General features: G+C 33.3%; 1 protein-coding gene and 1 long non-coding RNA gene across 2 annotated transcripts; both read right to left on the bottom strand.

Moving 5' to 3' along the window:
- Positions 1–600: 600 nt before the first annotated feature.
- LOC145013878 (uncharacterized) lies at positions 601–1,812 on the bottom strand. The gene is made up of 3 exons (XR_013665304.1): positions 1,638–1,812; positions 1,369–1,436; positions 601–730 (listed from the first exon to the last, which is right to left on the bottom strand). It is a non-coding gene; the product is annotated as an uncharacterized LOC145013878 (long non-coding RNA).
- A 6,052-nt stretch (positions 1,813–7,864) lies between these two features.
- On the bottom strand, positions 7,865–10,181 carry LOC145015360 (glucose-6-phosphate/phosphate translocator 1, chloroplastic-like). Its single transcript, XM_078973826.1, has 5 exons — positions 9,392–10,181; positions 8,996–9,221; positions 8,693–8,915; positions 8,271–8,484; positions 7,865–8,134 (listed from the first exon to the last, which is right to left on the bottom strand). The coding sequence occupies exons 1-5, from the start codon at positions 9,887–9,889 to the stop codon at positions 8,123–8,125; spliced, it is 1,173 nt and encodes a 390-aa protein (XP_078829952.1). The 5' UTR covers positions 9,890–10,181; the 3' UTR covers positions 7,865–8,122.
- Positions 10,182–27,530: the final 17,349 nt, after the last annotated feature.

The raw sequence follows: 27,530 nt of genomic DNA, 5'->3' as shown, positions 1-27,530 counted from the left end.
TTTAGCAGACGGAGTCTAAATGAAAGTTGTAGATCTTAATTTTACCTATGCGTGAAAAAAAAAAGAACGTCGAAAACGGAGCTTGTATGTGAAATTTACAGGGTTTAGAAGTCGGCAGGGTGCTGCTGCAAAAGGGGAGACGTGGCTGAATATGGGCCAAGGCTTTCTCCCCAAGAAAAGCCATCAAATGATGACACGTGGCACTGACTCGGCGATTCAGTGAACCGACTCGGCAAGTCCGTCAGGAATTCACCCTATAAATAAGAGTGTCGGGTTTCTCCATTTCTCACACCTTCCAAACACTTCTTTCTCTCTCTCTAGTTTCTCTCTCTAAAGCCCCTAACCCCCCTAAAAGCCTAGGTAAACCCCCTAGCACCCGAAGGAAGCCCCGAGGCTCCCGGAGTCCTAAGAAAAGAGCCTTTCGGCTCGGGAATGTGACATCCCCAAAATCACGGCCAGAAAAGACCGGTTTGTTTATGCTTTGTTTAAAAATCAGAGTAACATTTTAAATAAAAGTGTTGCGGAATTTGTCCCAAAACAATAATATGATAAAGATTTATCAAAAGCATTTTCATAGAAATGTATTTCATTAAAAGACTCGGGATGTCATGTTCGTACAGATCAAAAGCATAAACAGTACAATACAAGCCTTACTACATTATTTCATATCTACAGGCCTATATCCGTAATCCCTCATCCAAACATCATATATATGCTCAAGCGCCACTACCTGTAATACATAAAACTGAGTGGGTCAAGCTTGGGAGCCTGGTGAGCACATAGGGTTTTCAACCCACAATAAATAGTTCATTAATTTCATCAATCAATAATAACCCGATTACCCGTTCCCGTTATCCTCACTTTACGTCCCTAAACACCTATCATAAGGGACCTAGCCTAAGGATCATCATCGGGACGGACACTACTACTAAGGGGATTCCTCATCAATAAATGTCCTAATAGGCAACCATGTGGGGGATGGAGTACATCTGGTGAGCACACAGTTCAAATAAACACACAGTTCAAATAAACACCTACAGGTTGCGAGCCTGCTAGTGTTCCACTGGACTGTCTAGAATAGTCCGTGGTCGTCATCTATACTCCGCTAGATGACTGGATCATCAATAACATCTATAACGAGGCCTCTCATTATTTTATTTTGTCACACAGCAACTATTACATCTACCCATGTTTTACCCAACACATTTTGTAGATATAAAATACATATACAGTTTAAATCTTTGAAAACATGTATAAAACGTTCATCCAGCATAGATAGCAAGTATTCAGATAATATGCACAAATAGCACGTAATTTATATTAAATACTTCATATCTATGTGTAAGCTGAAAGTAACTATGCACTCACCTGAAAAGGTGGTGATTCCGAACTCAGACAGCGCTTCGCTTCTTAAATAGAATTTTCTTCGACGAAACCTAGTATTATTACCACTAGAGTTTAGTCTATTATTCGCCGAGACTAATTAATAGTCTAGCTATTATTATTATTATATAAGCGTTAAAAAAAATACTTATATAACCCATAATAATAGCCCAAGTATTTATTATAAGTTCATAATAACAATACTAATTTTAAATATAAGCTATATTAAAATAAGGTAAGCATAACTTACTTACAATGGGGTTTTAGCTAGGAGTCGGGCTCTGCAGGGGCAGAACTTCGTCGCTGAATCTTTCTAAGAAAGATTCGTGCAGCGCTTCAGCGCTCACCTTACTATACTAAACTACAGAAAGAGAAGTCGAATCACGAGGGACCGAAATGCTCGGGGGATAAGGAGAGAAAGACTCTTGAATCAAGAGAATGGTGCAAGAAATATGAGAGCCCAAGGCTCTTATTTATACTAATTGAATTTTCAAAAACTACCCTCCATAATTACTTAATGACCTTTTAGTTATATAAACAACTAAACACCCCTCTATAATACTATTTTAAATGGATTTAATGATATTTGTACTAAACTAATGTCGAAAGAACTGAATATTAGTCTTATAATGACCGCATCGTCGATACCTTTCTAATGATATATACATATGTATATATATGTGTACATATATATGATTTATACTTTATTTTAATACGTAAATATGCTATTATAATTTGTAACTCGTTCATACGAACTCCGTTTTTGACGTTATTTATATCCACGCGTAGGTAAAATCAAGATCTACAACTTTCGTTTAGACTCTGTCGGCTAATTCTCGACCGATCTCAAATTTAACAGTAGGAGGAGTTTAGACTGTTAAATGACCGCGAAGAGTTCATAACTCCTTCATACGGACTCCGTTTTCGTCTGTCTTTTTACCTTTGAGTTCCTATTAATGAGATCTTCAACTCTCATTTAGGTCATGTAAGCCAAAAACCGCTCAAACTAAAATTCGAGTTTCAGGCCGTGCACTGCTAAGCCGAATCTTAGAAAAATCATAACTTTTTCATACGAAGTCAGATTTGGGCGTTCTTTTTATCGATGTTCTTAGTTTAACATATTCTACGACTTTTGTTTAGATTGCTAAGGCTAAAAAGTCTCTTATCGTAAATTCACTATTTACGTCTCCCGGTGTCGTGCCGGTTTTGCCGTAAAACTTCGGCGGGCCATAACTTCTTCGTTATAGCTCGGATTTCGGCATTCTTTATATGTACAGAAACCTTGAGACGTATTCTACAACTTTATGTAGAGATATCGGGATTATCTCACACTTTAATTTTGACGCTCATTTTTATTCTTTATTAATTATACATTTATAATTAAATAATAAACACATAAACACACATAATTCACATAATACTCAAATATTTTATATTTATTACTTCAAAAAGAGTTACAATAGTTGATCTAGACTATTACATTGACAAAAATGCTTAGCCCTGAAAACCCGGGCGTTACAGGGAACGCTGCTCCAGTGAAACCCGCTTTTTGCGAAAAACCCGCTATAAGTGAGCTACGCCTACGCTATTTTTAATATAGCTTCTAATTAGTTATAGTAACATTATTAGGACCTTAAAAATAATTATTTGGGCTAATATTATGAGTTATATTGAGTGTTATTTAACACTTATATAATAATAATAATAGTTGGACTATTAATTAGTCGCGGTTAACGTCAGACTAAACCCTAGTCATATTGATACTAGGTTTTGTCAAGGAAATTGTTTTAAGAGTAACGAAGTCTTGTCCGAGTGATGAGTCACCGCCTAATCAGGTGAGTGCATAGTTACTTTCAGCTTACACATAGATATGAAGTATTTTATACATGTTGTGTGTGCATATTATTTGTATACTTGCTATCTATGTTGGATGAACGATTTTATACACGTTTTAAATGATTTAAACAGTATATGTATTTTATATATACAAAATGTGTTGGGTAAAACATGGGTAGATGAAATAGTTTCTGTGTGACAAAATTAAAATGATGAAGAGGTGATATAGACCATGAGATAAGGGTGAGAGGTGAACCATGAGAGAATCCTTTTACCCAAGTGATGGCCCCGTCATCCAGCAGAGTATGGATGACAACCACGGACTATTCTAGACAGTCCAGTGGACACTAGCAGGCTCGTAACCTGTAGGTGTTTTGAACTGTGTATTCACCAGGTGTACTCTAAAAACCCATTGATATGTATTGAGTGTGGACTCTCGAAAACGATAATGTCAATAAAACCCTGGCCGATTGCGCCTAAAGGACTCTACCAGCAGAAGCGCCTAATAGAGAACCTCATGACCCCAGCAGATACGCCTAAAAGGACTATTTCGGTAGATGCGCCCCATAGAAAATGTCACAATTTTGGCAGCCGCGCCTAAGTGACAGAACTAGCAATTGTGCTTGACAGATGTGTCATTTACAACGATGGAATTCGCACATATTCCTTAGGAATGAATGAACAAGAAATAGCTGATTCTCAGGGTAGATCCTTAAGAATAAAGAAGATAATGGGGATGGGTAATTGGGTTAACTGTTTGATGATTAAACATAATAATTATATTATTGTGGGTTGAAAACTTTATGTACTCACCAGGTTTCCCAACCTGACCCACTCAGTTTATTTATATCACAGGTGTCGATATGAAGTGACATTACACTGAGAGATTAAAGAGATGTAGATCACTAGTGTAAATAAATGAAAGTTCCGTTTATACTTATGTTCCTGTATTGACGATGACAACCCAAATGTGTTAAAAGTGAATAAAAATATATTTCTTTAGAAATGTTTTGATAACGCGGTTATCATGTTTTTCTGGGAACAAATTCTGCAACACTTTTATTTAAAATGTTACTCTGATTTTTAACAAAGCATAAACAAAATCGGTCTTTTCTGACCATGATTTTGGGGATGTCACACCCAACTAGACTTGATACGTCATTTGATCCATCTTCTCCATTTCCAACCAAATGTCATCTGTTCCATAATAGAATCTAAGAACTCCCAACACAAAGAGTCAAAAGCCTTATCAAAATCTGCTTTAAAGAACAACGTTTTTTTTCTTCATAATTTTGGCCCACGAATAAATTTCATTGAGAACCAGAGGTTTGTCCAAAATACTTCTCCCTTCAACATATTTTATTGTTCGGGGCTAATGACTTTATCAAGAACCCTTTTAAGACGATTTGCAAGAACTTTGGAAATCATTTTGTAAAGGCGCCCCACAAGATTTATGGGCCTATAATCTATTAAATAAAGAGGGTTCCGAGATTCCGGGATTAAGGAATAAAAGAGGAATTGCAGCCTCTTGCCAGTACACCAAAATTCTCAAAGTCTCTCAAAAACAAAAAGATGTTGGATTTTATAACATCCCAATAGTGTTTTAGAAACTTGAAAGTGAAACCGTCGGGACCCGGTGCTTTATCATTTCCGCAACACTAAATAGCATCCTTAATTTCCAATTCAGAGAAAGATGTGGAAAGAGAGTTTCTATCTGAATCCAAAAACCTTTTAAAGAAAGAATTTTTGGATTTTTCCTATTATTTTGCATTATATAATTTTTTTTTTAATATCCAAGATGAATGGCTAGAATCATGTCCCCATGTCTCACGAAATTAGCATAGTCTCAAATGAATCTCTCTCTTTCTCTCTCTCTCTCTCTCTCTCTCTATATATATATATATATATATATATATATATATATATATATATATATGTGTGTGTGTGTGTGTGTGTGTTTATATATATATATATATATATATATATATATATATATATATATATATTGCTAGGCTATTGTGTTCCTAGCATCTATTGTGTGCTCGTAAGCACAAATCTGGACCAAAAAATGGAATTAATCAATGGTCAGGATCTAAGAGTGTATAATAATACAAAGGGATAATATGTACCATAGAATCATACAAATTTCAGCATAAGGGTATTTTGGACAATTAACTATTTTTAAAAAATTAAATTTTCAAATTTTTAGGGATAATTAATTCTCCTAATTTTAAAAATATGAATTTTTTAAATTAATTTAATTTTAATTCTAATGTAATTTGTAAACATAACCGATTTTACTCCGTTAGTTTTTTTTTTTAAATGATGTTCTTTAAGGATGTTATTATATTATAATATTATTGAAGAATAACAGAATTCTTAAATCCTCGGTTGAAGAATAACAGCATTTTAACATATTCTTATACAGTCGAACTTAAATACAAATTCATACATATTCTTATAGACTAAAAATCTTATACATTCTAATATAATTATACATATTCTAAAAGAATATCAACAAAACTGAATAAAATTCTTGAAAAATGACAACATTCTGCAAGAATACTCGTTCCCCATGTTTTCTTCATTTTCAACATCAATGGCAGCCCTTCAAAACCTATATAAATTAAAAATAAAAAATAAAAAATAAAAATAAAAAACGTAATCAACTTTAAAGTATTGAAACTTTCAGTATATTCTAAAAGAATAAAACTATAAATTCTAATAGAATGTGTTAAACATTAAAAACTTTTAATTTATTCTAACAGAATGTAATATTCGAGTTACTTGATCAAGTATTCCCCGAGTCACTTGATCCAAGTAATCGATTTAATTTAATCACAATGATTCTAGAACCTACATTGTAGCTAACACAGAGGATAATATTTTGGAAAAAGGTCAGTTTATTACAAACTAGAATATGGTAAATATGACGATTCAAAGATCACAAAATTTTCTAAACAAAGTAAAAGTGCTAAAAATACAGCTGTAACATCCCATGTTTGAAGTACTATAACTCAGCCAATATTAATCCAATTAAACTGACTTTGGAACCTAACTTGTAGCTAACACATAGGAGAATATGCAAAAATAAATTTCAGATCATTCCAAGCTAGTATGAGAGAGATATGATAGTTTAAAGATTACAAAAAAAATTAGCTGAAATATCTGATTCAAGCATTATAACAAACGTTTGGCGGACAAAATCAGATGCTAAAATCTTTATACTCCATTTGATGAAACATACAACATATGTAATAAATAAATACATGAATGTGACTAAATTTACAATAAAAGAGTGCATACCTTCAAACACTAACGAGTAATTTGAGATTCCATGCCATAAAATCGAGATTCCATTTTGATAGAATTAGATATTGACCTTCCATACCGAATGAATTGATGTCAGATACGTCCATAATCAAAATTTATTGGTAATTACCTAATCGATACCACTTCTATGTACATAAAAAAAATATACTTTTAATTTTTCGAAGTTCTTGTTGGAGCAAAATCCGTCAGATTTCTTATTGGAGAGAAGTTAAAAAATTAAATATTACTCCCTCCGTCTCAAAATGATAGTCCACTTTAATTTTTGAAGTTTTTTTCTTCAAATTTGACCTTAAATATTTTTATTTGTGTTATATATTACTTAATAAAACTTATAAAAATGAAAAAACATTTAAAATACAATACATCCATATATTTTGCATCAAGTATTATCTATCAAAAACAAAAATATTAAAAATCAAAGTTGAAGAAAAAAAACTTCAAAAGTCAAAAGTGGACTATCAATTTAGGACAGATGTAATATTAACTATTGTTTCATAGAGGCAATTTATCGAACACATGGAGTCCATGACAGAATCTTATTAAACATATCACAAAAAAACGAGATTTGGTTGGATCACAAAAATATGTGAAGTCAAAGAAGGATAAAATAGAAATATATGAAGTCAAAGAAGGAGAAAATAACAAACCAGATGAGTCTAAACTTCGGATTGTGAACATGATTGCGACCAACTAAGAAAAAACACATCTAAAAATCGAAGATTTGACATTAAAAAAGCCATCTAGAAAAGTGTTCAAATAAGTATTGGACTATATTTCACAACCGGTTATGTTGGCGGTTGTACAATAACAAGAACAAGATTGAAGGAGGGATGAAGGATCGGTGACGAGGAGGGTTGTTGGGACGGAGTGAAGTTATAACCGACTCATTTGATTTCTTTTCTTTTGTAGGTGAAGAACTAACGTGAGATAAAAGAAAGATTATGTTAAACCTATTTATTTTGTTTCCTTAATTGCAAAGATTTTATTAAATGATCCAATTAATTAAAGCGCAAAAAACCAAAAATACCATTTTTGATTTAATTAATTATCTAATTATTTGCTAATTTCTTATTGGTGCATTCAGGAGCACAAATAGTTGTTAAAAACATTCCAGTAGCCCTAACAGCGAACCAGTTAAACTGGGGTCATAATACTTATTCAATTAAAAAAACGGTTTTTAAAACATTGAGAGCAATAAAGGTTAGTTTAGGAGTCTTAAGAATAATAAAGCAAACTTTTCCAACGGTTTTCTAATATTGAAACAAGAAAACACAAAACCAAAATATTCCACCCACGATATTTCCATGCAATCTTGTGAAAAGATTATCCTCATCTTGCCTTTGTCTTATTCAAAAAAAAAAAATCAAAAGTCCACTACACCTTTGCTTCATGACATGCAAACTATACTTGCCATTTTTCATTATTATCATCTCTTATTGTCTACAAAATCAAAAGTTTCCCCTCATCCTCACTCTTTGAAGATCATACATAACATAGCTATATCAATACTTCCACTTTTTGCCTCTCGTTTATGGTACACTCACGATTCCTTTAACTTTCCCTCCACCTTTTACTGCTTCGCCTGAAAAATAAAAAATCATACATATCATGACAAATTACAAAAGCTCTTGTAATTTTAGCATCAAAGTGCAAATTTCTGCCAAATGTGACAATTTTTTTATTGACGAATTTGGAAATGAAATGGCAACAAGTTTTACCTGAGAATACAAGAAAGTTCCAAAAACAGCGATTGCAGCTCCAAGGGCGTTGACTGGTTGGACAGGTGTACGGAAGATGATGATGGAGGAGACTATGACAGATATTCGTTTCATTGTGTTTCCAATACTAAAAGTTAAAGGAGAGATTTCATCAAGCGACATGTATGAAACTTGATTGTATAGGTGATAGAAGATACTTTGAGCAGCCACCCACCTACCCAAAAAAAAAATTAAGATAAATGTAAAATGAGTAAATGACATACCTACCCTTTAGTCATATGATACACAAAAAGGGCATCATCATAGAAGTTTCCTTTTGTTGAAGAGTCAAAGTTTTATAATAGACTAATACAAATGAGCAAACAATTTTTTTGAAATTTGTTTAAAAAAAAAAAAAGTAGGTAGAGATGTCATGTGATTACCAAATGAAATGGGGTCCAATTTCAGTAATGGCATTCTGCCATCCAACTGCCCACATTTGTGGGCCCTCAACAGCAATTGCAAATGGAGTGAGAATTAAGAGAGAAAGCAAAGATAAACAAGCATAATAATTCATCCCACTAACAGATTTCCCCTTCATGCCTCTTTTTGAAAATATGTTCCTAAACACAAATGCCAAATTAGAAATCATTGCTCCCATAAAACCTGAAAATCAAAAGTCAAAAAACCAAATTAAAAATCTCAATGATTTATCATGATTCAAGAAACTTTGATGATTTGATTACCAATCATGTTGAAGTTGAGTTCTGTAAGTGCAGCAAGACCACAACCACCGATGATGGGGATGAGGGATAAGTAAACCGGCATAGGGAAAGTTTCTCCTAAAATAAACCGGGAAACTAATACACTGAAAGCCGGTTCACCACTCTTGATTATGTGAGTGAAAGAAACAGCTACTTTTGACATACTAACAGTTGCGGCTACATGGCCAATCGTATGTGCTAATGCAACCTAAAACAAAAATTTAATTTTTTTCATATTTCGTTAAAGATTCAAAGAACCCATGTATAAAACGACGAATTACACAATACCCAGATCATGTAATTGCTTAAAACTTAATAGTCGTGTTTGTATTTAGATATAAGATGAAATTAAACCTAAAAAAGCCCTAAATTGCTTACAGGGAATAAGGATTTCCAGAAGTCGAGATCGGTTTTTGGTGCTTCGGCTACTTTCGTTGCCCAAGAGATTAACATGATGAGAGATCCAGCAGCGAGAGATAAAGTTGATGTCAACCATGGGAATGGAAAAGCATTCAAAACCTTCTTATTGTAAATATTGAAAATCACATTCAAAAACCACCAAGTTGCGAAATAAAAACCGATTTTCGCTTTTCTTGCTGCTTCAACCTTTTCGACAACTCCTCCTACATCGGATTGATCAGCCTCGTATGCGTTGCAAGGGGGCAACGATTTCCTTTTGGGTTGTATTTCGGATGATCCAAGAGTATGAATTGAAGAGATATGTAGAGGTTTTGAAAGGGAGGAAACGGAAAAATTGGGAAGTTTGGGCATAGAAATCGATGGTGAAGCGGAGAATTGCACAAGGGGATTTCTCCGGTGACTGATACCATTGGAGCCACAGCCGAATAGCTGAGACTGCTTCAGAGAACACATCATCGTGTACGATCAGGAATTGAAAATTGTATAAACCCTTGTTAGATCAAGTGATTAACAGTGGGTTTTGACTGGAAAATTGAAAAATCGAAACTTTGTTTATGGAATATTTGATTTTTGCAATGTAGGGTGGGAAGAAGGAAGATATGAATCGGAAACTAGAGCCACCAAACAATTCATGTGTTCATTGTATGAGGATGTGTGACGACTTTTGATCGAATAAAATATTTGTGCAAGGGTGATAATTACTAGGGTGGCGGAATGGAAAAGGCGGTCTTCGCAGGGTTGCTGATTCTCAAAGCTTATGCTTTTCTTAAATAAACCATATCCTATCAGCGTCCGCCACGTGTACACTCTTTTTCTTACCAAAAGTATATGCTCTAGCATATATTTTCTAAGAACAAATTAACACAAATTAATGAAGTTGATCTGATGGTTTATCAAAATTTTGCGTTTAATCCCGTATGTTTTATTTACATTCAGATCGTTCTTAGGGAGGAGATAGTCGTCCCCTCCCAACCCATCGAACCCACTGTCATATCAATTTTTGTCTTTTATTTTTCTTCATCTTTCTCAACCCATAACATACGGAAATCTTATCTTTCTAAACTCACTCAATTAAAAAAAAATACAAAACAAGTAAGGTACAAGTTTTAAAACACATGGTACAAAAGAAAATAAGAAAGAGAAAGTAGAGAGAGATGATGAAGTGGGTTAGTGAAATCAATCAACCCACTCGTTGAAGTGGGAGTTGTACCGTCGATAACTCTATTGCTAATGAAGATTTTATATTTGATTGTTTTGTATTTTTTTTAATTGAATGGGTTGAGTGGGTTCAAAGAGATAGGGTTTCCGTGTGAAGTGGGTTCGGAAAGATGAAGAAAAATAAAAGAGAAAAAACGATGTGGCAATGGGTTCAGTAGGTTGGAAGGGAATGACTCCCTCCTCCCTTAGGTCTTGGTTTTGTTACATTATAAGTTTTTGCCTAATAAGAAATGACTATAATGTTTTTAATATTGCTTTTTTCAATTTTTTAAATTAAAGAAAATTAATTAACTGATTTATTTTGTACTTTCCACTCCGGTTCCGCTCTTACCATTCCTATCACCGATCACCATCAGCCCCCGACTAACATCAACCATCGTTAACCTCCTCAAGCCACCGTAAATTAAATCCATAACCTGTAGCACCACCACAATCGTACCTCAAAACAATAATCTAACTAAAAACCTAGAAAATCAACTAACCATTCTCAAAATCAAACCAGAAATTGAACCTTAATATGGGTTCCAACAACGTGAAATCTCAGTTTTTTCTTCCAGAAACTTGAAACATGTAATCTAATGGTGTCAATGATCCTTTAAGAGTGATGTTGGTAGAGCGACAGAGATAGGTTCGTTATCGATTCATAGGGTTCCAACCATCGGTCCAGTTCGGAGTGAACCTACACAAAATCCAACATTAAATAGAACACAAAGGCATTTTACATTCCATTGACAAACTTGCCTTATAGATTTATGTTTTTGAATCGTAGTTCACATCTAGATATTTTGAGCTCCATAGAAGGCTCTTGTGTACCATGCGGTGGCTCCAAAAGTATCTTTGGTAGTACCAAAGATGGGCATGGATTAGGTCAACGGATGACTTTTCTTGAAGTGGGTGGCGCTAGTAGGGAATGAGAAGTAATAGAAGGTCGTTGGGAGTGGATATAGATGGTGGTGGTGTGATAGAGTGGACGGCTCCGACAGTAGCTCCGGTAGTGGCTTAAGCGGCAACTCCACTAGTAGAAAGGAAGGAGGGTTGTCGATTAAACAAAATAAGAAGGAACAGGGTGTTCATGTTTGTCTTTCTGGTGGACCCTACATATTAAAGTATTTTTTTAATAAGTTAATAATAAAGAAAATAAATAAAATAATCAAATAAGGGTATTTTTATCATTTTAAGTCAGTAAGGGATGAAAAACGTAATAAAATCATATTATAGGGACCGGCTTAATGCAAAAAAAAAAAAAAAAAAAAAAAAAAAAAAAAAAAAAACGATAGGGACCAAATGCGAGATTTTGATAAACCACATAGACAATCTCAATAATTATAAATATATACAATAGGTAAACTTCATTGGTGAGACCTTCGTTTGTGAGGGAATGTTATTGTAGCTAAAAGTACAGGTTTTCATCCACAATGCACAAGTGGCAATGTATAAATTACATATTTAACACTTCATTTTATATAATACATCACTTACAACTCTCTATTTTGTAAATGTTACTTTCATCCCTCAATTTTTTCTATTTTGTAAATACATTTTCTACCCCTCTATTTTAAAATGTTACTTTCGTTCTTTTAACTTTGAACTCTATAAAATATCATTATTGTCACTTGTATTTTCTAAGCTTTCGTGTTTCGTGTTTATCCCCTATATATATATATATATATATATATATATATATATATATATATATATATATATATATATATATATATATATATATATATATATATATATATATATATATATATATATATATATATAGAGAGAGAGAGAGAGAGTTAGGTTCAAATGTTTTTAGCAATTATTGTGTGCCTAAATGCACCAATGAGAATTCAAGAAATAATAAAGAATTAATTAAATCATTAAAGGGTATTTTAGACTTTTGGTACTTATAATTAAGGAAATGATCTAATTGAATTCATTCAATTAAGGAAATAAAGTTAATATATTTGACCTAGTTATGTTTGGGGCTGAACACATTCATCATCGGCTCACCATCGTCGATTATGCTTCTTCTTCTACAATTGATGTATCCTCTTGTCTCGCACCCTGCTTCTTCCATGTACCTATTTGCACCACCGCCTGCAAGGACCTTCAACAAGATTCGGGCTTTATTCGATCTTATTTTACAGTCGATATCTTTATCTCTCTCGTTCCAAATCCATGGACCGATCCTAGAATACAATGATTTATACTCACCATTCATAGGTATGTAATTATATTTCTCAAACATTATCAGTTCAATCAAAACCGAAGCCACATAACCATTTATGCTTTTTTTTTGTTCGATCGTATGGAAACCGAACACAGGAGGTATACCCTCCTGTGTAACTCATTTGATGTTGCTGGTTCTGAATTGGTAATTGTTTCATTCATGATTCATAGAAAATTTGGTGATTTAGGGAGCGCCCTTAAAGTGTTTGATGAAATGCCAAAGAGAAATATGACAGTCTCAGATTGTATTCATGGTTAGTAATGGAACACCGGTTAAGGAGGAGATGCTGGTAAGTTTACATGAACTTTATTGATTTTTGATTAAGTTTTTTGAGTTGGGTTTTTGTAATTTTTAATTTTTTTCAGAAATTCAGAGACACCATTCTTTGATGGCAAAGAACTTGTAGCTTGAAGTATAGATGATTCAATCTATGTTTATGATGTTGAAGCAAATATCTATCCTGATCATAGATTTGATGTTGAAGCAAACTGACTTTTCCTTATGTTTATGATGTTGAAGCAAACAGACATATGGGCTGATCATAGCTTTGACCTTGTTTACCTTTTTATAATATTTCCATTCTGAAAGAATAATTTATTATATAAGAATATTATTGCTTTATTCTGATAGAATTTGTAGTTAATTAATTATATGTTTAATGTGCAGTTGTTAGAAGTGTATCACTACAAAGTATTTGGCAATGAATTTGTGATCGAAATGGCTTGGAAGAATGGCTTGAAGACCTGATGGGAAAGACTCATTGTATAAAATCATTCTCATGCAATCCAATTCTGACAGAATGTCAATGTCACAAAATATCAATCTCATAGAATGCTAGCATATTTTGAATTGGCTTAGAGGTCAAACATACACAAGACATCTAGAATGTTGTTATTTTTTAAGAATTATACTTGTTATTCTTTCAGAATGTTTGTTATAATTCAATGAATCACAATCGTACAATGTAATTATTTGGTATATTATTAGTTCAAGAATCGATTTTGTGTATTCTTTCAGAATATATTTAGTAGTTTATGGTTGACATTCTGTCATTCTGACAGAATAAAATCGAAAAATATGTTTACTACTTTATGGTTAAAATTCTATCATTCTGACAGAATAAAAATCGGATTTTTAATTTTAAATTAATTTAAAATATTTAGATTTTTAAAAATAAAGGAATTAATTATCCCTAAAAATCTGAAAATTTCCTTTTTTAATATAGGTTAATTGACTAGAATGCCCTTATGTTCAAATTTGTGTGATTATATGGTACATGTTATCCTATTCTACTATCATAGACCCTCAGATCATGACCTTTGATTATATTACATCCAATGGTCCAGATCTGTGCATTCTGACACACAATAGTTAGTAAAAACAAAATAACCTAATCATATATATATATATATATATATATATATATATATATATATATATATTGATTTTGTTTAATAACTTTTGTTCATTAACTTTAAAAAAATGAATTGCTTTGGTTATGTATGTGTCAGTATATATTAAAAGTGGTCAACGTTTGAATGTACTAATATACTGTAGCTAAAAGTACAAGTCATCATCTACAATGTACAAGTATGGTAATGCATAAATTATATATTGAACACTTCCATTTTATATAATACGTCACTTACAACCCTCTATTTTGTAAATGTCACTTTCATCCCTCAACTTTTTCTATTTTGTAAATACATTTTCTACCCCTCTATTTTAAAATGTTACTTTCACTCTTTTAACTTTGAACTCTATAAAATATCATTATTGTCACTTGTATTTTCTAAACTTTCGTGTTTATCCCATATAGTATATATGTAGTTTGATTTTCTTTAATAACTTTTGTTCATTAACTTTAAAAAAATGACTTTCTTTTGTTATGTATATGTATGTGTCGGTATAAGTTAAAAGGTGGTCAACATTTGAATCTAGTAATGTATTGTAGCTAAAAGTACAACTCTTCATCCACAATGTAAAAGTATGGCAATGCATAAATTACACATTTAACACTTCCATTTTATATAATACGTCACTTACAACCCTTTATTTTGTAAATGTTACTTTCATTCCTCAACTTTTTCTATTTTGTAAATACATTTTCTACCCCTCTATTTTAAAATGTTACTTTCACTCTTTCAACTTTGAACTCTATAAAATATCATTATTGCCACTTGTATTTTCTAAACTTTCGTGTTTATCCCATATAGTATATATAGTTTGATTTTCTTTAATAACTTTTGTTCATTAACTTTAAAAAAATGACTTGCTTTTGTTATGTATGTGTTAGTATAAATTAAAGGTGGTCAACATTTGAATGTATTCAGATTCGAGACTGTCTACGTTTCGATTAATTTTTTTTAATATGTTTTGATGTTTATTTTTATATACGCTTCTTACATATGAGTTGGATCATATATAATACATTTTCTATTATTTGAATTTTTTTCGTTAATTAAAAAAAATGTAGATTGTCACAACAAAAACGTGTAAAAACCCGTAGCAAAGCGCGGGCTTAAATACTAATATGTTCTATTTTCAAACTATCGATCTTTATATAACTAACAAATCAAAATGACTAAAATGAGATTTATTCATGAATTATATCATATATTTATATCAAAATATTTATTTTGAGAAAAATATATTTAGGAGTCATATCTGAGATTTTGGAATCATATTTCCGAGGTACTGAAATTTCAAAAACATATTCATAAGTTGAAGAACAGAAATTTTGAAAAAATGTTTTAAATGAAGATATTATACATTTTAGATTTTACAGAAGATAATTTTTGAAAATTATTTGAAATTAATATTCACATTATATATCATCCATCTAAAATATCCATTTTGGATTTGCTAGTCACTTTGATAAGTAGGTAAAAGTTGAGTCATTTACCGATATCTTCTATAACAATGTGTTCATTTTTGTCAAGGTCATTTTTTATGGTTTAAAGATCTATATTTATTTTTAATTTAAGTGGCAAATTCTTTGGAATATGATAGTTGTTAAATTGTTGAATATATTTGAATTTTGCAAATGAAGAGATAATACGAGAGGAACATAAGAGATTTGGAAAGAATAATGTTAAGATAGATATATGCTTTACATTTGCTGAATAGAACATGAAATTAGGGTTAAAAATAATGTTGATGGTAACACCTAAAAAATTAACTATATAATGTGACATCCTGATTTTCACGGTCAGAAAAGACCGATTTTGTTTATGCTTTATAAAAATCAGAGTACCTCTTTTAATAAAAATGTTGCGGAATTTGTTCCCAGTAAAAATGATAAATACGTTATCAAAGCATTTCCGAAGAAAAGTATTTTTATTCATTTTAAAACATTTAGGATGTCATCGTCAATACAGAAACATAAACATAAATAGAACTTACATTCATTATCACTGGTGATTTATATCTCCTTAATCTCTCAGTGTAATGTGACTTCATATCAACACTTGTGATATGAATAAACTTAGTGGGTCAGGTTGGAAAACCTGGTGAGTACATAGGGTTTTCAACCCACAATAAATAAGTTTATTAACTTTATCAAACCAAACAAACCCGATTACTCGTTCTCGTTATCCTCACTTTACATCCCTAAAACATCTAACACAAGGGACCTACTCTAAGGACTTCCATCGGGGTGACAACACATGCTTTGGGGGTTGCTCAGCAATTCATGTAAAATAAGGAAACCATGTGGGGGATGGAGTACTGCTGGTGAGCACACGGTTCAAATAAACACCTGCAGGTTGCGAGTCTGCTAGCGTTCCACTGGACTGTCTAGAATAGTCTGTGGTCGTCATCTGTACTCCACTAGATGATTGGATCATCAATAACATCTATATCGAGGCCTTTCATTATATTATTTGGTCACATAACAACTATTACATCTACCCATGGCTTATCCAACACATTTTGTAGATATAAAATATATATACAATTTAAATCATTTAAAACGTATATAAAAATATTTCACCCAACATAGACAGCAAGTATTCAAACAATATGCACACATAGCACGCAATTTATATTAAATACTTCATATCTATGTGTAAGATGAAAGGGACCATGCACTCACCTGAGAAGGTGGTGACTCGGCACTCGGACACTTCGTTACTCTTGACACAATTTTCCTCGGACAAAACCTAGTATCCTTACCACTAGAGTTTAGTCTAATATTCACCGAGACTAATTAATAGTCTAGCTATTATTACTATTATATAAGTGTTACTTATATAACCATATTAATAGCCCCATGTACTTATTATAAGTTCCTAATAACGTTACTATAATTAAATAAAAGCTATATTAAAAATAGCGTAGGCGTAGCTCACTTACAACGGGTTTTCCTCATAACCGGGCTCCACCGAAGCAGATTTTCTGAGCCAAAGGCACTTCTTTTCGGAGCCGTCGGGCACTCCGGGGCTTCCGCCTCTTGCTAGGGGGTTCCCTAGGCTTTTTAGGGGGTTTTCGGGCTTAGTGAGATGTTCAGAGAGAGAGGAAGAAGTTGGAAGGTGTACGGAATGAATGGAACCCGACGCCACTATTTATAGGCTTCCTGGAGCGTTAACACGTCATGGTGCCTCTCACCACATCGTGGTGTTGCGTAGGCTCCAAGGTTTTGTCTGGTGCTGACACGTGGCATCGCATACAGGGTGGAAATTAGCTGATTTTCAAAAATTCATAACTTTTGCATACAAGCTCCATTTTCGACGTTCTTTATATCCATGCGTAGGTAAAAATAAGATCTACAACTTTCATTTACACTCCGCCGACTAATTCTCGATTGATATTAAATTTAACAGTAGGAGGAGATTAGACTGTTAAATGATCGCGAATAATTCGTAACTCCTTCATACGGACTCCGTTTTCGTCTGTCTTTTTATCGTTGAGTTCCTATTAATGAGATCTTCAACTCTCATTTAGGTCGTATAGGCCAAAAAACGCTCGAACTTAAATTCGAGTTTCGGGTCGTGCACTGCTATGCCAAATCGTAGAAAATTCATAACTTCCTCATACGAAGTTAGATTTGAGCATTCTTTTTTTTATGTTCTCGGTTTAACGTATACTACAACTTTTTATTATATTTCCAAGACTAAAAATTCATCCATCGTAAATTCACTATTTATGTCTCCCGGCGCCGTTGCTACTCGACGAGTAGGGCAACCAACTCGTCGAGTAGGCCTTGAAATCAATAGAAATTCTCACATAACCAATACCTGAAAATCAGGGCGTTACAATACCAAGGCAATTATTTAAAACTAAAAGCAAGAAACACAAGAGACGATTTAAACCAAGGTAATTGAGAGACTTTCATTTAGCTTCGGATTTACTTGCTATAATGGTTGATTTATGGAAGTGCAATGGAATATTGTTTCATTGGTTAGTGACTCCTAAGATGACTAGGTTAATTTTCATTAATCCTAATCCTTTTGCAAACAAGCTCATTCATACGGTGATCAGACGGATAAACCAACAAGTTTACTAGTGTTCAGTTCGAGTTAAATTAGACTTATAACGAATTGATTGATTTGGGTTAGTAGCTCATTCAATATATGATTGGTCGTCATATATTAACTCCTATGATTATTTACCCACTTTTCCATTTAACCCTAAGTTTTGGTCAAAACTCTAGTCCTATAATTTTGCAATTCACAAAGATCATAAGATTCAAGTTCAATTAAGAAGGATGGTCATGCAAACTTAATTAAACTCAACAATAAATAGAAAAGGCAGTTATCATAAGTACAGAAGGTTCTTTAATAAGCTAAATTAACAAATAACCTATAAAACTAAATCCAAACCATAAATCAAACCATAGTAAGTTAAGCAACCCTACACTAAACGAAAGTCATAGGGTTTTAGCCCATGATTTCAGCAATCAAACACAGAAAAACAAGATTCATTGTTATAAACATGATCAAACCAAGTAGAAAATCGTAAATACGGATTGTATTGCCTTAATGCTCTCAATTCGCAAGGCTATGATCGACTTCTTCACCTCCATGCTTCAATTCAGATACTTGGCCTTCAAAAGTCGACAGTAGCTTCTAGCTGAAGGGCCCATGTTATGGTTTGGGCTAGGCTTTTGGATGTATAGGTCATTTGTACTTTGAGTCTTGTAATAGAAGTGTTTTTGGTGTGTTTACAGCCAAGATTGTGTTTACGGCCGTAAACCTGTTTACGATCATGTTTTCTTCCCTATATATAGGATCAGTCTGTGTCTGTTAGTGGTTGTTGATGATCCATAGAGTTTATGTAACAACCGAAAAACCCAACCAATTTAAATTTTTCGAAAACAACCCGATTCCATTAAATTATTACAAAAAGGTTTTCAATACAAATCATTTAGAGTATTCCCAGAATCACATTACTACAAAATCACGAGGAGCGGTACGATCACGCCTTCGCCTTGCCACAGTCTCCTGAAGAACCTAAAAAACATTAAACCACAACTGTAAGCCCGAAAGCTTAGTGAGATACCCCCAAAATACCAACCACATATACCATACACATATCATACTTGATGGGTTTTGGTCATAAGACATCCTATGTACTCATACAAACCCTAATGCTTGGATCTAGGTTTCTCTATTGTACATGCTTTGAATCCAAGACTATAAACCCTAATTCTAGCATTCAAGTAATCATATTAATATGTAATTAGGTTTAAGATCATACCTTGATTGTTATGTAGCAATAACAATCCCAAATCTCCTTGAATTGACTTTGGAAGGCTTAGAGTCACAAGTGTCACTCCTCTAATGGTTCACAAACACCATAAGCAAGAGGATGAAGAGGAGAGAGGTTGGAGGCTACCAAAAACGTGTAGAAACCCTAACAAGAAGCTTAGTCACGTTTTTGAGCCTTAAGGGGTCTTTATATAGTTGGGCTATTAGGGTTATCTAACAAGGAAACCCTAATTTGGATGCTTAAGCCCTAAGCAATCCATAGACTCCTTTAATTAAGCCCATGGACGATTTCCTTATGGGTTTACCATTAGAATTCGTCCATCCCTTAATATAAGGCAATCCATGGCCCAAATTATAATTATCTTATAATTACAATTCTAGTCCCTTAAGTTTAATTAATCTCTTTTAGTCACAAAACTAATTACCAATTAATTATTGACTAATATTAATTAAACAATATGATTTATCCTTTAATATATTATTCTCATAATATATTAATAAATCATATTTAATCCTTTCTCTCCATAATTCATCCTATCAAGTTGCTTTGGTGAAGGCAACCCAAAATGACCATGCACCATCGGGTCAAGTACATACCAAAATAGTTATGGACTTAGACATTAATCCAACAGTCTCCCACTTGGATAAGTCTAACAACTATTCTGCGTATGACTTCAGATCCTGATCTGCAATCGTAGCTTTCCAAAGCCGCTGTCAACTCTGATCACATCAGATACGCGTGTCCTTAGATAAGGGATCATATATTTCTCCATTCTAGATATCGTATGAGATATGATTTCTAATCATTCTCTTTGTACTATTTCTCGATTTCTGATTTATGACGACAGACTAATTGAACAAATCAAATTAGCCCTAGCCCGACCGAGCATTTACGTTTGTCATCACTAAACCATCGAGGGGCCCAAAATATATCGCTTTTATCCTACCTTGGATAAAAGGAACGGATAAACTTTGATACAATGCTTGCTTTCACTCACTAACCAAATCACACACAACAATATGTTTTATAACACCAAATTACTAGTGTGTTTACATATTATCAATGTGCAACCGATTAGCAAGATACAACTCACACATCTCGGTTTCAAGAATATAAGATGTTATCGTCTCACCAATCACTCGTGATACAATTCATGGAGTGAGTGATCCAAGTGAGCGTGGGTTTAATCCAATGCTCAAATCATATTCATAAGCACTCATGAACGTTGCAGCAAACATTTGCTTATGTCTAATACTCTTTTAGACAATCCACACACCAATTCACGATAGTCTTCATTCATATCTACTTCCAACATATGAACGACTGTGGCCCGTTTGAATAATTCGATTATTCTTAATAAACTCAATTATTCTGGAAGTCAAAACATGCAAATGTGAAACACAAGAATAATACTAATCCCATATGGCCTCAACCCTTTGAGCATAAATAAAACACGTTTTATTTATCACCATATCGATTACTCATTATTTGTCGTTTCGGGTAATCAACTTCTTACTTGAATTATTACACTTGTCCCATGCTCCTAGCATGCACACAATGTTTACCTATGGTTTTTACTTTGTGAAATAGATCAAATTGAATACATTTCCAATCATTCTCATTTCACAACTCCAAATCCTTTTCCATAAGTGAAAGAATATCAAATTCTTGCTACGTATAGAATATGCTAGATTCTAACATTTTATGCAATGATTCTTTCGTAATGTCACTTCACCAAAGTCACAAAGACTATTGCCAATGATATTACAAAACCTTCTATCAGAAATTGTTACAAGACAATTCCTTAGATATGATGTCTCTCACTGAAAGTACATTCCTTTGAACATCCTTTTGCATAAAAGTTTCTAATCTAGTCATAGATTTTCAATATTTACTTCCCAATATAGATACATTTCCATACTTTCCATATGACAACTCATTTATTAATAGAATCTTTTCTATTCATCATAATGTCAATATGGTCCATTAATACCATGCTTCCAACTACTCACAAGCAACCAATCCTCGTCGAACTTTGGATTGTTCTTTGATAGTTGTTTAATTATTTTAGTCAATACCAATTTTAGTCCCCTTTCCCTCTAAATGCGCTAGACATTTGGAAAATTTTAGAATGATCAAACATTAAAGCATTTGCAATCGATCCTATACCCTAAGCGTATGGGACACGATGCACAATGTTTTATTTGCTATGTTCTTAAAATTCGAATTGTGAAAAGGAATGTCGTAATCATAATCGAAATTTTGAGAACACACTATGTACCTTTGACTAAATTTATTAACATTTCTCAACCTAAGCCTTTAGATTTGAAATGAAGCATAATATTCTCTCCCTTAATTATAGCAAAACAACTTTACAACCCTTACGACTTTGCAAGGTATAACTCTTGTTTTTCTATAATTAATATTGCCAACTTGCAATACTTTCCATAATAATCATCATAACTTTTATGCTCCCACTATCATGATGATTACTATAAAACATAACACTGATGCTCCCACTAGCTTCGACATGTATTCATAAACATCTTAACTTTCAGAAAGACAATACCTATTGAATTTCTTAAGTCTATGTTTCTAATACTTAGTGCTTTGATAATCTTTTATCAAGGCCTCTTAAGCTTATACACCTTTGCCTTAGATAGTTCATATGTGTGTCTTAACAATTAAGACTAATTGCCAAACCTCACAATTCAAATTATGGAAAGGGATACCGTAACCATGATCGAATTCGAGAATGCAATTTTACAATCACTATCTTCTTAAAATCTTTCTTAGTAAAAGCATTTCCTCACAATCATTTTCATGAAGGAGGAAATCTTATGACACTTAGATTTAAATGGTGTATTTGTTCTTATCCATGTGAATTTGTTAAAACCAAAGTTTACGACAAATTCAAACTCATATGGACTGAACTTTCTTAATCTTGATTTCTTGCCTTATTGTAGCACAGCTGCCCACCACGTCTTCCAAGTAGTTAAGCATCTCACCTTTTTTCCTATCAATGGACCTTTCATTGATTAAGGTGCTTTGCCTTTTATGCATTCAAAATGAGAACTCATAGAACTCTCATGCATAATTAACTCGATTGGATTGGCACAGAATCAAAATAATGTCATCACGATAGGTTGTAAACCTTAACTCGTGTGCTAGTGATGATTAATAAGGTTTATTTGATTTGTTCGTGAAACCTTTCCAGACCAATAAGACTCCCACTGACTCCTTGACATATAAGATTCTTTTGTCAATAAACATTTCTTGACAAACAAATATTCAAGAGTTAGTGTAGTTTTTATCAAAACACTTCATAAATTGGTCATAGTCGATCTTTGTCTTATTCAAGACATCACAACTTTCCACATTTGATGAATGTTATAAACCTTTAATACTTTTCACTCATTGTCACAATCTTAACTTTAAGACTTGTTATTGGAACGAAGTATGATAGACTTCTTGATTTAACCATTTCTTCAATCCTTGATTCCTCTTCTTAAACATACAATTGTACTAAGACTCACTTAGAGGATCAATTGAGATATGGTTCTTAATCATTAAGACCTATCATAAAGCATAAAAGGTACTCTCCCTTCTTCTTAGAATGGAGAAACTTTTTTTATCTTTCTGCCTACTTGACTCTTCTTATTCGTTCTGCTATTGATTTAAACATTTTCAATCAATTCAGAATTACACTTAATCTTATAAGCATAATCATATTTACTAAACCTTTAGTAAATCATGACGAATGTCTTTGTTACTCTTATGGTGGACTTTGATCAACACGTAACTTTGTGTACTTGATCTCCTAGTCCTTCACTTGACACTTTGTCAATGAATTAGTCTAATTTCCAAAATATGAAATTTCTCATTCATCGTGCAACCAAGTTGCATGATTCCAAGTTTCTGTCCAATCGAAACTTGGGCGATGAGAAACTCTCCATATTTGGTAAATTCTCGACATTTCCATAAATAACATAACTAAGAATCATATCCATTCGTTGTAGAAATATGCAAACATCAATTTTCATAACGATTTCATTGCAAGGAAGTAAACAAATAAATAAATAAATAAGTCAAACAAAATTTATTTTATTTATAAAAGCAGTGGAAAAACATTTGTCCTTACAATGCAAAATCTATTGAAAAACTATGTAAAAGGAAAATTTCTAACAACTCTATCATAACTATCTAAGCTCAAAATCCAATCATCAAGTCCATGCGATCAGGATCCATCTCTTGTGATTAGATTCATCTTGCTCTCTTATCAAGCTTCCTTTCTTTTCACCGATCCTTCAAAACATTCAAATGCAATCTTATCACATCATGTATTAAGAATCAATGAATAGGAACTTAACGGAGTTAGATAGTGGATTTTACCTGAAGCGTAGTCATACTTTTGACTCTCCCATCTCTTAGATCTCTTAGGTAAATAGGGTAACTTCGTCTCCAATGCCCCTTCTCTTGGCAATAAAAGCAAATTGACTCTTTTGGAACAACAAATGTAACTACTTCAGACATTGCCTTTCTCTTGTGATCAAACTTTTCGATCATTGCATGTCTTTCATTGCCATTGTCTATATCCATAGAGGTCTCGAAAGCAGATTCACCAGTCAACTTTGCTTTTCTATTGCGCCAAACCATTGCTGATTCAACAGCAATAAGCATATAGGTGAGATCTGTAAGGGTCACGTCGCGGTTCATCATATAGTACTCTCTTACGAACTCACTATATGAGTTAGGGAGTGACTGAAGAACCCAATCAACAGCCATTTCCTCACATACAACGGATCCCTAGGACGTGTGCACACACCGCCTTCCTTCTTTATGTTCACTTGCCAAAAGGGCTTGAGTGATCTTGAACTTTTCAAGCCTTTGAACTTGTGGGTTAGGGAGAATAATTGGAGGAGGAGGAGGAAGTGAAGCATGATCTCTTGTTCCTCGATCGAATCATGGAATATCATCTTCATGTGGAATGCTTGTTCCATGGGATTTGGGAAGACCATAGTTGTCAAACTTTGACATCTACAAAACGGGAGAAAACAAATTCAAGTTAGTTGATCGATTGAGTCCTTAGTAAATCACACAAATGAGATACCAAGGCTAGGACCCAACACAATACGCTACAACCTAGAAAAGGGATGCCGTAATCTAGTTGCAGAATATTTGAAGGTAAGTGAATGACGATTCACTAATTTCCACCATGAAAAACGAAAAAGAAATTTAAGTTTTAAATGTATGAAAACTCCTAGATCCTTTGAGATTCATTGAACATTCAATGGCATGTTTAAATCTCGATATGCCCCTCTTGTTTGTGACTGGGATGCCGAGGATCACAAAGCGGGTGTGAATAACCATGCAAACTTACATGGTGCCCTCACATGTTACAATCACCTATTCGATGTGCCGGTAAACCACACATGCTCCACCGAACTATAAAAAACATTGATTCACCCTTTGCACCCTTTGCTTAGAACCATTTAGTGTGCCGGTAAACCACACACGCTCCACTAACGTCTTCGCAAGGGTACAAAGTGTAATTTCATGGAATTGCATCAATTCACTTTTGCCTAAGTAACTAAGATTGGGAATTTCCAAAACATTTAGTTACTTTGTATTTCATTATACTTATAATGGAAGGTTTTGTCCTATCCTACCCGTTCGACTAACGACCCTCCACTAGTCAAGAGTGCGGTGGGTAAGAGTGGATACCCATTCAATTGCCATATTATAGGCAATTTCCTTAAACACCCCTTATAGACCAGCTTCGTGAATGAGGCCTACTAACGGTAAGACTGACTTTTACTCATACATATATATATATATATATATATATATATATATATATATATATAATGTTAGACTTTTAATGTTATATATAGTATAGGGTGCATTTTATACTTTTAAAATACTATGTGGTTAACTTTAACAATTACACTTTTAATTCAATTAAATGGTTAACCTAAACTTTTATGGATTTATTAAACTTCTTTTAATTATACACCTTAATTAATTAATAAAACCATAAGGGTGTAAATTGAACTTTTCAAAATATTACTAGGGTTTTAGAATTTAACATTCCTAATTAACTTTTAATCAACTTTTAAATTCCAAAACTTGAGGGCAAGTTTTGAAACATTTCAATACATTAGGGTTAGAATTTAAATATACATCAAAATTAAACTTTTTAATTAAAATTTAAATTCCAAAACTTGAGGGCAAGTTTTGAAACCTTTTTCAAAACATTAGGGTTTTAACTATTTAAATTTCAAAACAACAAAACTTTTGGGTTCAAATTTAAACTATAAAACCTAAAGGGTAAAATATGAAACTTTTCATAACAACAAGGATCAAATAACAAATAATTTTAAATTAACATTTAATCACACAATTATCCATATTTGATTTATTTAATGATTTCTTGCAAAACAATTTATCAATTTACTCAAAATAATTAATCAATTATCTTATAAGGAAACAATTATCTTATTAATTGATAAATATCTTCATTTAGATCAAAAATATAGTCAAATATATCATATAATCGGATTAATATTGATCTAACATGATAAGGTAACTATCCTAATGCAAAAACAGCAAGAAATCCCGAGATAAGCACTATCTGACGAGTTGACTCGTCGAGTCACCTTGGACTCGGCGAGTTCAGCTATGGACTCGGCGAGTCCAACCTCCAGAACACCAAAAAATCGAATTTTTTAGATATACAAGGCATCAATACAATTGAAACCATCCTAGGCTCTGATACCACTGATGGGTTTTGGTCATAAGACATCCTATGTACTCATACAAACCCTAATGCTTGGATCTAGGTTTCTCTATTGTACATGCTTTGAATCCAAGACTATAAACCCTAATTCTAGCATTCAAGTAATCATATTAATATGTAATTAGGTTTAAGATCATACCTTGATTGTTATGTAGCAATAACAATCCCAAATCTCCTTGAATTGACTTTGGAAGGCTTAGAGTCACAAGTGTCACTCCTCTAATGGTTCACAAACACCATAAGCAAGAGGATGAAGAGGAGAGAGGTTGGAGGCTGCCAAAAACGTGTAGAAACCCTAACAAGAAGCTTAGCATCGTTTTTGAGCCTTAAGGGGTCTTTATATAGTTGGGCTATTAGGGTTATCTAACAAGGAAACCCTAATTTGGATGCTTAAGCCCTACGCAACCCATAGACTCCTTTAATTAAGCCCATGGACGATTTCCTTATGGGTTTCCCATTAGAATTCGTCCATCCCTTAATATAAGGCAATCCATGGCCCAAATTATAATTATCTTATAATTACAATTCTAGTCCCTTAAGTTTAATTAATCTCTTTTAGTCACTAAACTAATTACCAATTAATTATTGACTAATATTAATTAAACAATATGATTTCTCCTTTAATATATTATTCTCATAATATATTAATAAATCATATTTAATCCTTTCTCTCCATAATTCATCCTATCAAGTTGCTTTGGTGAAGGCAACCCAAAAGGACCATGCACCATCGGGTCAAGTACATACCAAAATAGTTATGGACTTAGACACTAATCCAACAATACTATGTAACACCCAAAGTTGGAAAGCCAAGAAAAGAAAGAAAACCCCAATTTTAAGGAGAGACTCGGCGAGTCCGAGCGGGGTCCGGGTCGAGGAGTAAGCGACCGACTCGGCGAGTCGGCCAAGGTGACTCGGCGAGTCTGGTCTGAACGAGGAAAACCCTAAAATCGGGACTTGGAGCCTATTTAAACGCCTCATTCTCTTCCCTAAGGTTCCTTTAGTGCCTCTTTCACCCAGAACAATAAACCCTAGCCATTATAATCGTTTTGGAGCAAGATCTAACCCTTGGTGAAGCTTTTTGGAGCTTGAGAGAGAGGATAGTCATTGTGGAGCAAGAAGGGGGCCTTGGATCCAGAGTTGGTGGA

Source organism: Lactuca saligna, chromosome 9 (genome assembly GCF_052625555.1).
Source record: "Lactuca saligna cultivar CGN05327 chromosome 9, ASM5262555v1, whole genome shotgun sequence".
NCBI lineage: Eukaryota > Viridiplantae > Streptophyta > Magnoliopsida > Asterales > Asteraceae > Lactuca > Lactuca saligna.
Note: the sequence above shows the minus strand (reverse complement) of the source record. Positions and strands in the feature narration are given on the sequence as shown.